The sequence below is a fragment of the Sapajus apella genome, unplaced genomic scaffold (genome assembly GCF_009761245.1).
Source record: "Sapajus apella isolate SASKATOON/1434 unplaced genomic scaffold, GSC_monkey_1.0 scaffold88, whole genome shotgun sequence".
Taxonomy (NCBI): domain Eukaryota; kingdom Metazoa; phylum Chordata; class Mammalia; order Primates; family Cebidae; genus Sapajus; species Sapajus apella.
In genome coordinates, this window is record NW_022437028.1 from 4832520 (window position 1) to 4845661 (window position 13142).

The following is a 13142-nucleotide window of genomic DNA, read 5'->3' on the forward strand; positions in this document are numbered from 1 at the left end:
TGAGACGGAGTTTCACTCTTGTTACCCAGGCTGGAGTGCAATGGCGCAATCTCGGCTCACCACAACCTCCGCCTCCTGGGTTCAGGCAATTCTCCTGCCTCAACCTCCGGAGTAGCTGGGATTACAGGCACGCGCCACCATGCCCAGCTAATGTTTTGTATTTTCAGTAGAGACGGGGTTTCACCATGTTGACCAGGATGGTCTCGATCTCCTGACCTCGTGATCCACCCGCCTCGGCCTCCCAAAGTGCTGGGATTACAGGCTTGAGCCACCACGCCCGGCTAACCCCTTCTTTATAAAAAGAAAAAAAAAAAGTACTGGGTGTGGTGGCTCACGTCTGCAATCCCAGCACTTTGGGAGGCCAAGACAGGCAGATCACAAGGTTAGGAGATCAAGACCATCCTAGCTAACACAGTGAAACTCGGTCTCTAATAAAAATACAAAAATTAGCCGGGAGTTGTGGCACATGCCTATAGTCCTAGCTGCCGGGGAGGCTGAGGCAGGAGAATTTCTTGAACCCGGGAGGCAGGGGTTGCAATGAGCTGAGATCACGTCACTGCACACTGCATTCCAGCCTGGGCAACAGAGCAAGACTCCATCTCCAAAAAAAAAAAAAGCACCAGTCAGGCTATTTTGAGGTTATACTGAGCTATGACTGTGTCACTACACTTCAGCTTGGATGGAAAAGAAAAGGAAAAAGGTTGAAATGGTCAATTGTTATGTATATTTATCACAGTAAAAAGAAAACTAAATAATGACTACAAGAGAGTTCCAAATACTAGTCTCTACCTTTGTTTACATATGAAAATGTTAAGATTAACTTTTAAATGTTAGGGAAGTGAAGGACTAGAAAATTCCAGCTCAATCTAGACCCACTGATATTCTTTCATTAACAAAATACTACTCAGCGACGGCCGGTAAGTACTTTGGGAGGCCTATTTTACAAAGGATTTAGCTCAAGTAGCAGCCTTTACATTTTTGCAGTCTCCGAAGAGTGCCAAGATGTAATCCTTTGGTTCTTTTCTGCCCTCGAGAGCCACACCTTTCTTCCATTCCGCAGTCCCAGAGGCTTAAGAGCTGATATATCACTGCTGCTAAGGCTTCTTTCCGAAGTCATCTACACTAAAGCTGCTGAGCTCTTCCTCCTAAGATGACGTTTCAGAGCCTGGCCATCCCAACTACCACCTCCTCCTTCACAGGCTGCAGTGTGCTGATGCCTTAAACTATGGTTCCCACAATGGTTCACAATATTCCACATTCATAAAGCAAAGGCCTATGCGGATCTCACAACAGGTCCTTGTATTAACACAAACCAAGGCAGGGGCACCAAACTGCATTACTCATGCTTTTCCAGCATGCACTTGAAGTATTTAAAATAGAAAGGAAGAAAAATCACAGCTTCAATTAGGAATATCCTTGGTAAAGCAGTAAAAATGAATCGTGACCCACTTCTGAATACCCTATGTTATGAAACACGGCACTTCTGCTGCATACAAAAGCATGATGGCTGCTCCAGGAGAGGCGGCTGAGCTACACAAGCCGAACTAGCTATTCTTTCCACAGAACACAATTTTTCACCTGAAGGAAGTGACAACAAACTATGGTTATTCAGGCATGGCTATCAGTTTTTAAAAAATGAAGTGAGTCTGCTGCTTGAAGTAAAACAACACTATTTCTTTTTTTGTTTGTTTTGAGATAGGGTCTTGCTCTGCTGCCCAGACTTGAGTGCAGTGGTGCAACCACAGCTCACTGCAGCCTCAGCCTCCAGGACTCAAGTGATCCTCCAGCCTCAGCCTCCCAAGTAGCTGGGACTACAGGTACACACCACCACATCCAGCTCATTTCATTTTTTTGAGAAGACCAGGTCTTGCCATATTGTCCAGGCTGATGTCTAACTCCTCGGCTAGAGTGATCCTCCTGCCATGGCCTCCCAAAGTGCTGGGATTACAGATGTGAACCACACCTGGCCAAAATAACAGTATTTTTGCCAACAGTAAAATCCGAGCTTTCAAGCAAAAAACAAGAGTTTCAGATAACTTGTGGCCATCAACATAAGCCTGACAGCCTTTCAATACTCAAGAGACTTTTGTAACATCTATGGGGACATTAATGAACAACTTTGACACTATGTAACAAAATGTGTCAACATTTGGAAGACCTGTATCTCTCTGCCTGGCTCAGTGAACAGGTATTTTCCAAATCACCAACACATTACAAATGTATGCCTTGATAAAGGATCTAATCAGAGTGCAGGATAAACTACTTTTTTTTTTTTTTTTTTGATATGGAGTCTCACCCATATCCAAGTGCCATATACCGTGGTGCAATCTGGGCTCACTGCAACCTCCGCCTTCCAGGTTCTAGTGATTCCACAGCTTCAGCCTCCCAAGTCGCTGGAACTACAGGTGCCACCACCACACCGGGCTAATTTTTGTGCTTGTAGTAGAGACAGAGTTTCACCCTGCTGGCCAGGTTGGTCTTCAACTCCTGACCTCAGGTAATCCACCTGCCTCGGTCTCCCAAAGTGCTGGGGTTACAGGCATGAGACACCACACCCGGCCAAATGATTAATTTTTAATGTATGGGCATGAAGAGTTTATTAATAAGGTTTCAGGTTCCATGTTGCAACAAACCTTCATAGAAACTACCGCCTGCTGAGTTTTGGTACAGAATCAAATACGAGTATCCAGAATTACCTGATTACTCCTCCCATTTCCAACTATTTATCTGTGAAAGTCTTGAACTTCTCCACACAAGTCAACCAAAGCAACACATCCCAAGAGTGAAGACAGATGCCGGTGTGAGGAACCAGTTGTCTTCTATTAAGCCAGACATTTAGAAGGCCCCAAAAATGTGAGTACACAGGAAAGATAGGGGAAGAGCGTGCAGAACAAAGATGATGCCCCGCCCCCACACCGCCCTGGACTGCAGTGCCATGCTGAACCAGAGGCTCCTCTTCCGTGCAGCAGCCACATGCTAGAGCACCTTCAGAAGGCTCTGATCAAGACGGAAAACCATGTAAATCAAGCCCACCACACCGGACATGGGGAAACTTCGAAGACAAGAACATTCAACTTAAACAAAAGAAGTCTTAGACATACACACAGCTGTCATTAGTTCTATCAAAATCATCCAATCACACTCATTTCGCGCTTCAGTATGCAGGTCTAATCAGCTGCACACATGGTACAAAAGCAACCAGGAGGCAAACACTCTCCTGCAGCTTCTAGGGGAAGCTGGCAGCTGGCAGCTACAGTGTGATCCTGGACAGACACTCGAAGAGTCTGCTTTGTATGTTCTAAGCTTCCGGAGAGACTCCTTGAAATTGTGATGTCTTCCCAGAACACTAAGCTTAATTTCTTTTTTTTTCTTTGTAGACAGTCTGGCTCTGTTGCCCAGGCTGGAGTGTAGTGGCGTGATCTCAGCTCACTGCAACCTCCGCCTCCCTGGTTCAAGCAATTCACCTGCCTCAGCCTCCCAAGTAGCTAGGATTACAGATATGTACCACCACACCCATTAATTTTTGTATTTTTAGTAGAGATGGGGTTTTGCCACACTGGCCGGGGTGGTGTCCAACTCCTGGCCACAAGTGATCCACCTGCTTTGGCCTCCCAAAGTGCTGGGATAACAGGCATGAGTCACTGTACCCAGTCACTAAGCTTAATTTCTAATAGCAATATAAATTGTAGGCTGGGAACTGTGGCTCACACCTGTAATCCCAGCACTTTGGGAGGCTGAGGCAGGAGGATCCCTTGAGCCCCAAGAGTTTGAGACCATGCTGGGCAACATAGGGGACACTCTATCTCTATAAAAAATACAAAAATCAGCCGGGTGTGGTGGTGCACCCTGTAGTCCCAGCTACCTGGGAGGCTGAGGTGGGAGGATGGCTTGAGCCAGGGAGGTTGACGCTGCAGTGAGCTACGATCCTGCCACTGCACTCCAGTCCGAGGGTGACAGAGGGAGAGCCTGTTCCATAAATGAATGTTTCTAACTCCTATGTGGAGAAAATGAGGCTCAAAGGGGTGAAGGAACTTACTCCAGATCACACAGCTACCACACGGCTGAACTGATAATCTCGTTTGCCTTCTTCCAAAGCCAGGGCTTCTGCATGAACCCTCATGCCAAGACCTCTTAGCAAATCCAAGTATTTCTGGTAACACTTTTCATAGCAGATAATGGTTTGGAAGTAAGCAATGGAACACTTGCGGTGAAGAAAGAATAACAAACCCAAACAACTTGACATCTGACAGTTAAACAGCATTTTAAAATAAGCTTTTCAATACTTTTACAGGCCCTAGTATCAGTGGAAATAGCTGTAGTTTTTACACACTGCTTTCCTTCCTATTATGTAGAGGTCTGAAAATCTGCTTAGCGACAGAAAGTAGAGTGGTGGTTGCCAGGGACTTGGAGGAAGGAAGCAAAAGGGAACTACTGTTCAATAGGGACAGAGTTTTAGTTTCACAAGATGAAGAGCTGAGTAGATGGACAGCGGTGATGACTGAACATTATAACATACTCAATACCACTGATATGTATACTGAAAATTGGGTAAAGTGGTACATTTTATGTTATGTGTATTTTACCACCATAAAAAATTTGGATAAAATATGCTGAGAAATTTAGACAGAGATGCCAGGCTTAAAGATTCAAAGGTTAAGAATTCTAAACGATCAGGCTAGGTATGGTAGTTCTTTTCTTTTTCTTCTTCTTCTTTTTTTTTTTAAGGTATGGTAGTTCATGCCTGTAATCCCAACACTTTGGGAGGCTGAGGCGGGAGGATCACTTGAGTCCAAGAGGTTCAAGACCAGCCTGGGCAACATAATGAAACCCATCTCCGTTTAAAAAAAGAATTCCAAACTCCTTAACTGAATCCTGATAAAGAAAATTTGGGGCCGGGCGCGGTGGCTCACGCCTGTAATCCCAGCACTTTGGGAGGCCGAGGCGGGTGGATAACGAGGTCAAGAGATCGAGACCATCCTGGTCAACATGGTGAAACCCGTCTCTACTAAAAGCACAAAAGAAAATTAGCTGGGCGTGGTGGCACGTGCCTGTAATCCCAGCTACTCAGGAGGCTGAGGCAGGAGAATTGCCTGAACCCAGGAGGCGGAGGTTGCGGTGAGCTGAGATCGCGCCATTGCACTCCAGCCTGGGTAACAAGAGTGAAACTCCGTCTCCAAAAAAAAAAAAAGAAAATTTGGGCTGGGCAGGGTGGCTTACACCTGTAATCCTAACTTTGGGAAGGTGAGGGGGGAGGATCATGAGGTCAGGAGATCGAGATCATCCTGGCAAACACAGTGAAACCCTGTCTTTACAAAAAATACAAAAATTAGCTGGGCATGGTGGTGCATGCCTGTAATCCCAGCTACTCAGGAGACTGAGGCAGGAGAATCGCTTGAACCTGGAACCCTGGGTTCAAAAAAAAACCATTCCATCTCAAAAAAAAAAAAAAAAAAAAGTAAATTTGGAGCTTTGCCAGTTTTTAGATGGCACCATTTCAGCCACCTCAATGCTTGCTACCTCCAATTTCTCATCTCAAGATCGGAGGTTTTCTGCTAAGCACTCACTGCCTTTGTTACAATTAGAAATCTAACAGTGTTATTCTGCAATTCACTGCCAATGTCAAATGAGAAACTGGAACCTCAGAAAGATCATTTAGCAAACTGCAAGACAAAGTCCATTCAAGATCTGATACAATCAACTCTTGATCATTTGGAATTTTGTTTTGATTTGCCTGCTGAACAATGAAGTCTCTGGTTCTATCCCTGGCTGCTGCCAGGAGAAAAAAGCAGTGGTTCAACGTTGTTTCCTGACAACTGAGCTACTTATTAAACACAACTACAAAGATGCATAATTACCAAAATGTGTTTTAAGATTATAACTGTTCATTTTAAGCCCACCATTTCTTTCGCCTGTGAGCCAGGTGATTTGGAGTTCAGATGTATTAGCCTGTCTGAGGCATTTTAGACAAGGGAGAAGGTGACTACTGTATACAAGAACCAAACAAAGCAGCGTCAAAAGCGCTTTCGATAGGCGGCAATCTTCTGTGATGCTTAGGCATTGTAAATGCTCAGGTAGACGTAATTAAAAGAGTTAAGGCCCACTCCTGGAATCCCAGCACTTTGGGAGGCTAGGTGGGTGGATCAACTGAGGTCAGGAGTTCCAGACCAGCTTGGTCAGCACTTCGAAACCCCATCTCTACTAAAAATACAAAAATTAGCCGGGCATGGTGGTGCACACCTGTAGTCCCAGCTACTGGGGAGACTGAGGCAGGAGAATCGCTTGAAACCGGAAGGCAAGGTTGCAGTGAGCTGAGATCACACCACTGCACTCCAGACAGGGCAACAAAGTAAGACTCTATCTCAAAAAAAAGAAAATAATAATAATAGTTGAAATTATAGTTTCAGAGTTTTTCTCCTTAACTATCCTACCTCACTGCTACATTTCAGAGATCCTAGTAACTGAGAACTACTAATTTGATAAAATTAAAGTAACACTGACTCTGGAATAATAAATGCTTCTACATAAACTACATCTCTCCATGCCTGGTCCTGTGAAATTTCTCCACTCACTCCAAACACATGTATAGAGAAAACACATTTGGCCAGACGCCTATAATCTCAGCACTTTGGGAGACCCAGGCAGGTGGATCACCTGAGGTCAGGAGTTCAAGACCAGCCTGGCTAATATGGTGAAACCCCCTATCTACTACACATACAAAAAAATAGCCAGGCATGGTGTCACACGCCTGTAATCCCAGTTACTTGGGAAACTGAGGCAGGAGAACTGCTTAAACCCGGAAGACAGAGGTTGCAGTGAGTCAAGATCATGCCATTGCACTCCAGCTTGGGCAATAAGAGTGAAACTCCATCTCAAAAAAAAAAACACATGTATAAATAAATACATAAATTCACCAGATTTTTAAAACTGCTTTTAGGAAGCTGAGCAATACTTTATGTACTTTTAGAGGAATATGAAGCCAAATAGAAAATTCCAAGTATGGGCCAGGTGGAGGTGGCTCATGCCTGTAATCCCAGCACTCTGGGAGGCCGAGGCGGGTGATAGATAACAAGGTCAGGAGTTCAAGACCAGCCTGGCCAAGATGGTGAAACCCCGTCTCTACTAAAAATACAAAAATCAGCCAGGTGTGGTGGCAGGTGCCTGTAATTCCAGCTACTCAGGAGGCTGAGGCAGAGAATTGCTTGAACCCAGGAGGCAGAGGTTGCAGTAAACCGAGATCAGGCCACTGCACTCCAGCCTGGGAGACAAAATAAGACTCTCAAAAAGAAAAAGAAAAAGAAAATTGCAAGGAAGTCAGACGGAAGACGCTTAACAGTAAAGAGACTTTCTATTAGGAGGTTTAAGTGAGGCACAGTGTACCTAACTTCTATCAGTTTTTGGAGTACACCTGGGCATACGGCTAATATTTTCGTTTGCCTGTGGATATTTTAAATGAATAGCATCTTAAGAGAATTTACTTCTGATTGTTCCAGGCACTCCCAAATGTCAAAATTTGACACCAGAAGATCTGGCAAATTTATCTAAGGGAAGAATTTTTTTTTAAAACCCCACACTCAGTTTAATGAGGCCACCTTATTGTAGTACCAATGCAACTAAAACTTAAATTGACCACGCTCTTAAAGAAGAATTTTCCTGGGTACTCCTGTGAACGTTTTTTGGAACTGGGAGAGAAAAAAAAAAAAAAAAAAAAAACACAACCCCTAGTTATTAAATTTCGAAATGACTTAAGAACAAATGTGTCTAGAAACCTACCCCAAAGGCGATACTTTTATGTCACCCAAACATTTCTTCTTTTATTAGCAAATAAAATGTTATTTGGAATGACAAGTAACTCCACCCTCCCCAACACTTCCACATTACAGTATCATGAATGGTATTAGCTACACTCCTGCACCAAAACAAGCTTTTGTTTGAGCTGTTCCCAAACCAAGGTATTAAAAGTGATCATTCTTCACCAAACAAAGACACTTTTGGACTGCAACCCAGGAGACTGAACACCTCAGTGTGTACTATTGTGGCGTTATCCTGGGAAAGTAATTCTTTCTGCAAGAAAACACAAACAGCCTTGTCCTTGACAAACAGCAATGTGTTCATAGCCTATAATCTAACGAGGCAACTATTAAAAAAAAAGTGCAGATTCCTGGAATTAAACACCATGAGCTCTCTGCTCAAAGATTTTTCTTTTAAACGAGGTGTTTCAATTACACATAGTCGTCCGCATTTGACAACAATCAGGACGAGGCTAAATGCGGTTCCTTCTCCAGGTCAGAGCGAGAAACCAGAGGGAAATAAAACTGTGCCAAAGAGCACGTAGCACCTGTCAAGGCACTGTGACCCAAGAAAGATTAACACAAAGAAGCCACGATGGATTTGGTTATCCTTGGTCTCTCCCCGCCCGCAGGGAGTCCTACCAGCCCCAGGCCAGAGCCACCAAATCGCAGCCTCACACGTAAGGGGAAGGGAATCGCCCCTCTCGCCTTCCGACCTTCCCTAGTCGGCCGGCCTCATGGCAAAGCGGCCAAGGGCCTGCAGAGCCCGCAGACAACAGAGGTCCGCGAAAGAGGCCAGGACAGGAGCCGGGAAGGCCGTGCGGCCCGCACCCCGGCGCCGCAGCTCAGCCCCGCGCTGGTCCTGCCGTAGGGGGGATGGGGCTGGAACCCGGCGCTCGTCTCCGGGCACTCTGCGCCGCCCCGGCCGAGGCAAGGCAAAACCCTACACGTTGTCGTTGGCGGGAAGCAGCGGAAGGGATCCGCCCCGCGAGCAAGACCCCCGGAGCTCAACCGCCGCCGCCGCCTCTCCGAGCGCGCCATTTCCAGGCCCTGGCCCTCCAGGCGCCGCTCCTAGGCCTCCGCGGGTCCCCGCGCGGGCCCCCGCCTCCGGACGCCCCGGGTGAGCGCAGGACGGCCGCCTCCCTGACGTCCCCGACCCCGCCGGCCCCCCTGCCCACGCCGGAGCCCGCGCACGCCCGCCTCACCCTCTGCCGCCGCCGAAGCTGCTGTAGGCCCGATCGTCGTAGGTATCGAAGTCCGCCATTTGCCGTCTCCGCTCCGAGAGGAACCAGGGTGAGCGAGGAAGGACCCCGCAATATAACTCCCCCCCGCCCCGCCGCCGGGGCTGTCCGCCGCGCCGCCTGATCGCAAATCGCTCGGACGCACGCGCGCGCGCGCGCGCACGCACGGACGCTCGCCGCGCCGCGCCGGGCCTTGGGCCCACGGGCAGCTGCTGGGCCCGCGCGCTCTAAGGCCCACGTGGTGCGGCGGCGCCCCGGCTGGACGCCTGCTCTGCCACCGCGGCCCATTATGTGCTGGCCCTGGGGCTGCGCCCGCGGCCGCCTCCTGTCCCCGCCGCGCCCCGCCCTTGCGCGCGGGCCATCCCCTCCATTGGCGGGAGGTGGTCGGCAGAGCCGGGCAGGAACTCCCTCTCCGGTTCGTTTGGGACCTTGCCTTTTGGCCTCCAGACCTGGCAGGGACCGCAGAGGCCTGTCCCCCTTGGCCTCGAGAGTGATCCCCTGTTGACACCCAAGTAAAGGCCACCTCCTCCAGACAGGAACCGGCCACACGAAGAGAATGCCCTGGAAGGGGGTGCAAGGCGATGGGACGCAGATGCGAATTCTGCCTTCCAGGGCTTACTCGCTGCCTGGGTATTGGGGTGTTTTGAGAGGAGATAGGTGGCCTGTGACTTAGCAAGAGAGGATTCACATCTCGGTGTTTTGCGGAAGTCGTTGCCTTGGAAAAAGAGTTGGTTACTGATATGGATTCCATCATCTAGCAATAACAAAACATAGTTATGTAGTGGGAATTAATTACACAGGTAAATTTCCAGGCTTGTGATTGAGATGGTGGTAATTGTGGGTGCCACAATGTTAATTATATAGGCAGGCACACTTTAAAAATCTCATAGGCCGGGCACGGTGGCTCATGCCTGTAATCCCAGCACTTTGGGAGGCCGATGTGGGTGCATCACAAGGTCAGGAGTTCGAGACCAGCGTGGCCAATATGGTGAAACCCCATCCCTACTAAAAATTAAAAAAAAAAATGAGCCGGACGGGGTGGCGGGCACCTGTAGTCCCAGCTACTCAGGAGACAGGATACTCCTGTCTCCTACTGAGGCAGGAGAATTGCTTGAACCTGGGAAGCAGAGGTTGCAGTGAGCCGAGATTGTGCCACTGCACTGCAGCCTGGGCGACAGAGCAAGACTCCATCTCAAAAAAAGAAAAAAGAACCTCATGGAATTTTTTGCTTGTTATTATTTATTTGTTTGTAGTTGAGACAGGGTCTCACTCTGTTGCCCAGGCTGGAGTGTGGTGGACTATAGGCAGGCAGTACCACGCCCGACTAATTAGCTTTTTTTTCTTTTTTTTTTTTTTGAGACAGAGTCTCACTCTTGCCCAGGTTGGAGTGCAGTGGCATGTTCTTGGCTCACTGCAACCTCCACCTCCGGGGTTCAAGTGATTCTCCTGCGTCAGCCTCCTGAGTAGTTGAGACTACAGGCGTGTGCCACCACACCCAGCTGATTTTTGTATTTTTAGTAGAGATGGGGTTTCATCGTGTTAGCCAGGATAGTCTCAATCTTCTGACCTTGTGATCCGCCTTGTGCTCCCAAAGTGCTGGGATTATAGGCCCACTACCCGACCTGGCTAATTTTTGTATTTTTTGTAAAGATGGGATTTCACCATGTTGGCCAGCCTGGTCCTCAACTCCTGGCCTCAGGCGATCCACCCGCCTCGGCCTCCCAAAGTGCTGGGATTACAGGCGTGACCCACCTCACCTGGCCACAAATAGGTTTTTTTGAGTTAGGGTCTTGCTCTGTTGCCCAGGCTGGAGTGCAGTGGCGCTATCATAGCTCATGGCAGCCTACAACTCCTGGGCTCAAGTGATCCTCCTGCCTCAGTCTCCTAGGTAGCTCAGACCATAAGCATATGCTACCACACCCAGTTAATTTTTGTACTTGTTGTAGAGATAGGGTCTTGCTATACAGTATTGCTCAGGCTGGTCTCAAACTCCTGGCCCCAAGCAATCCTCCTGCCTCAGCTTCCCAAAACACTGGGATTACAAGCCTGAACCATGGAATCCAACACAAGTAGGTTTTTTTTGAGACGGAGTCTCGCTCTGTTGCCAGGCTGGAGTGCACTGGCGCGATCTCAGCTCACTGCAACCTCTGCCTCCCGGGTTCAAGCGATTCTCCTGCCTCAGCCTCCCAAGTAGCTGGGATTACAGGTGCGCGCCACCATGCCCAATTAATGTTTTGTAATTTTAGTAGAGACAGAGTTTCACCATGTAGGCTGGGACGGTCTCGATCTCTTGATCCGAAGGCCTCAGCCTCCCAAAGTACTGGGATTACAGGCCTGAGCCACCACACCCGGCCTACAAGTAGGTTTTTGATGGAAAAGAAGAGGCAGCTTACTAAACTGTTTACAAGAAATTTACATGACAATAAAGTGAGCTATTGATTGGCTATGCGTTGTTTTTTTTGTTTTTGTTTTTGTTTTGTTTTGCTATGCATTGTTGTCTGTATCACTGATTCCAAGAATTTAAAGATAATGAATGAGGCAGCAATTTGGGAACAAAATGACTTTAAACATTTGCCCCAGGCCCAGCACAGTGGTGGTTCATGCCTGTAATCCCAGCACTTTGGGAGGCTGAGGTGGATGGATCACTTGAGCCCAGGAATTTGAGACCAGCCGGAGCAACATGGTGAAATCCGGTCTCAAAAAAATAAAAATAGGCTGGACGTGGTGGCTTATGCCTGTAATCCCAGCACTTTGGAAGGCCAAGGCGAGTAGATCACCTAGGTCAGGAGTTCAAGACCAGCCTGATCAACATGGAGAAACCGTGTCTCTACTGAAAATGCAAAATTAGCCGAGCGTAGTGGCGGCGGGCTCCTGTAATCCCAGCTACTCGGGAGACTGCGGCAGGAGAATCGCTCGAACCCAGGAGATGGAGGTTTCGATGAGCCAAGATCACGCCATTGCACTCCAGCCTGGGCAACAAGAGTGAAACTCCCATCTCCAAAAAACAAAAAGCAAACAAAAAATAAAAATAATCTTGGAGTATGTTTGAATTTGAGTTGCAAAAAAAAAAAAATTAAAAATCACCCCCTGGGCATGGGTTAGGGAGGAAGTGTTGGGGAGAGGGTCGGTATGGGTATGGGGGTCATGCCTGAAGTCCCATTCATGTGTCTCTCACACGGGGCACCCAGGGAACAGAGGTTGCAGTAAGCCAAGATGGCGCCACTGCACTCCAGCCTGGATGACAGAGCAAGATTCCGTCTCGGAAGAAAACGACCCAGCACGGTGGCTCACGCCTGTAATCCCAGCACTTTGGAAGGCTGAGGCGGGCGGATCATGAGGTCAGGAGATGGAAACCATTCTGGCCAACATGGTGAAACCCCGTCTCTACTAAAAATACAAAAATTAGCTGGGTGTGGTGGCAGGTGCCTGTAATCCCAGCTACTCGGAAGGCTGAGGCAGGAGAACAGCTTGAACCAGGGAGTCGGAGGTTGTAGTGAGCAGATCGCGCCACTGCACTCCAGCCTGGGGACAGAGCAAGACTCTGTCTCAAAAAAAAAGAAAACGAAACAACTTGTGCTTACATCACAGGCCCTAGATTGCTCCAAGCTATTCTCCTTTTCTCAGGAGTTTTGAATTCTTGGGCTGAAAGAGACAAGCTTTCTTCTCACTTCCCAGTGTAGACAGGTACATGTTCTCAAGGTGATCCTATAGCTGTGTAGTTGTCTGATGCTCACAGCAAGTCAATAAGCCTAGATGCCAGGTTGCAGGAGGTGTCTGAGGCCAGGTGCCGTGGCTCACGCCTGTAATCCCAGCACTTTGGAAGGCCAAGGCAGGCGGATCACATGAGGTCAGGAGTTCAAGACCAGCCTGGCCAACGCGATGAAACCCTCTCTACACTAAAAATACAAAATTAGCTAAGTGTCGTGGTGCGGGCCTACAGTCCTACCTACTCAAGAGGCTGAGGCACGAGAATCACTTGAACCCAGAAGATGGAGGCTGCAATGAGCTGAGATCACACCACTGTACTCCAGCCTGGGTGACAGAGAAAGACCCAGCCTCCAAAAAAAAAGAGAGAAAGAGGTATTTCATTGTAGGATCACTAAATAAGAAGATG

General features: G+C 48.0%; 1 protein-coding gene and 1 long non-coding RNA gene across 2 annotated transcripts in view; one reads left to right on the plus strand and one right to left on the minus strand.

The window, feature by feature from the left end:
* LOC116534537 overlaps positions 1-1828 on the plus strand; it is a 12170-nt gene extending 10342 nt beyond the window's left edge. Inside the window, exon 3 of the long non-coding RNA XR_004261773.1 lies at positions 1818-1828. This is a non-coding gene — a long non-coding RNA (uncharacterized LOC116534537). The remainder of the gene's footprint in view (positions 1-1817) is intronic.
* The window catches only part of EIF4H (eukaryotic translation initiation factor 4H), a 32551-nt gene extending 23317 nt beyond the window's left edge, over positions 1-9234 (minus strand). The window contains exon 1 of the mRNA XM_032254938.1: positions 8993-9234. Within this exon, the coding sequence (XP_032110829.1) occupies positions 8993-9051 (59 nt within the window). The 5' untranslated portion in view covers positions 9052-9234. The remainder of the gene's footprint in view (positions 1-8992) is intronic.
* Positions 9235-13142: the final 3908 nt, after the last annotated feature.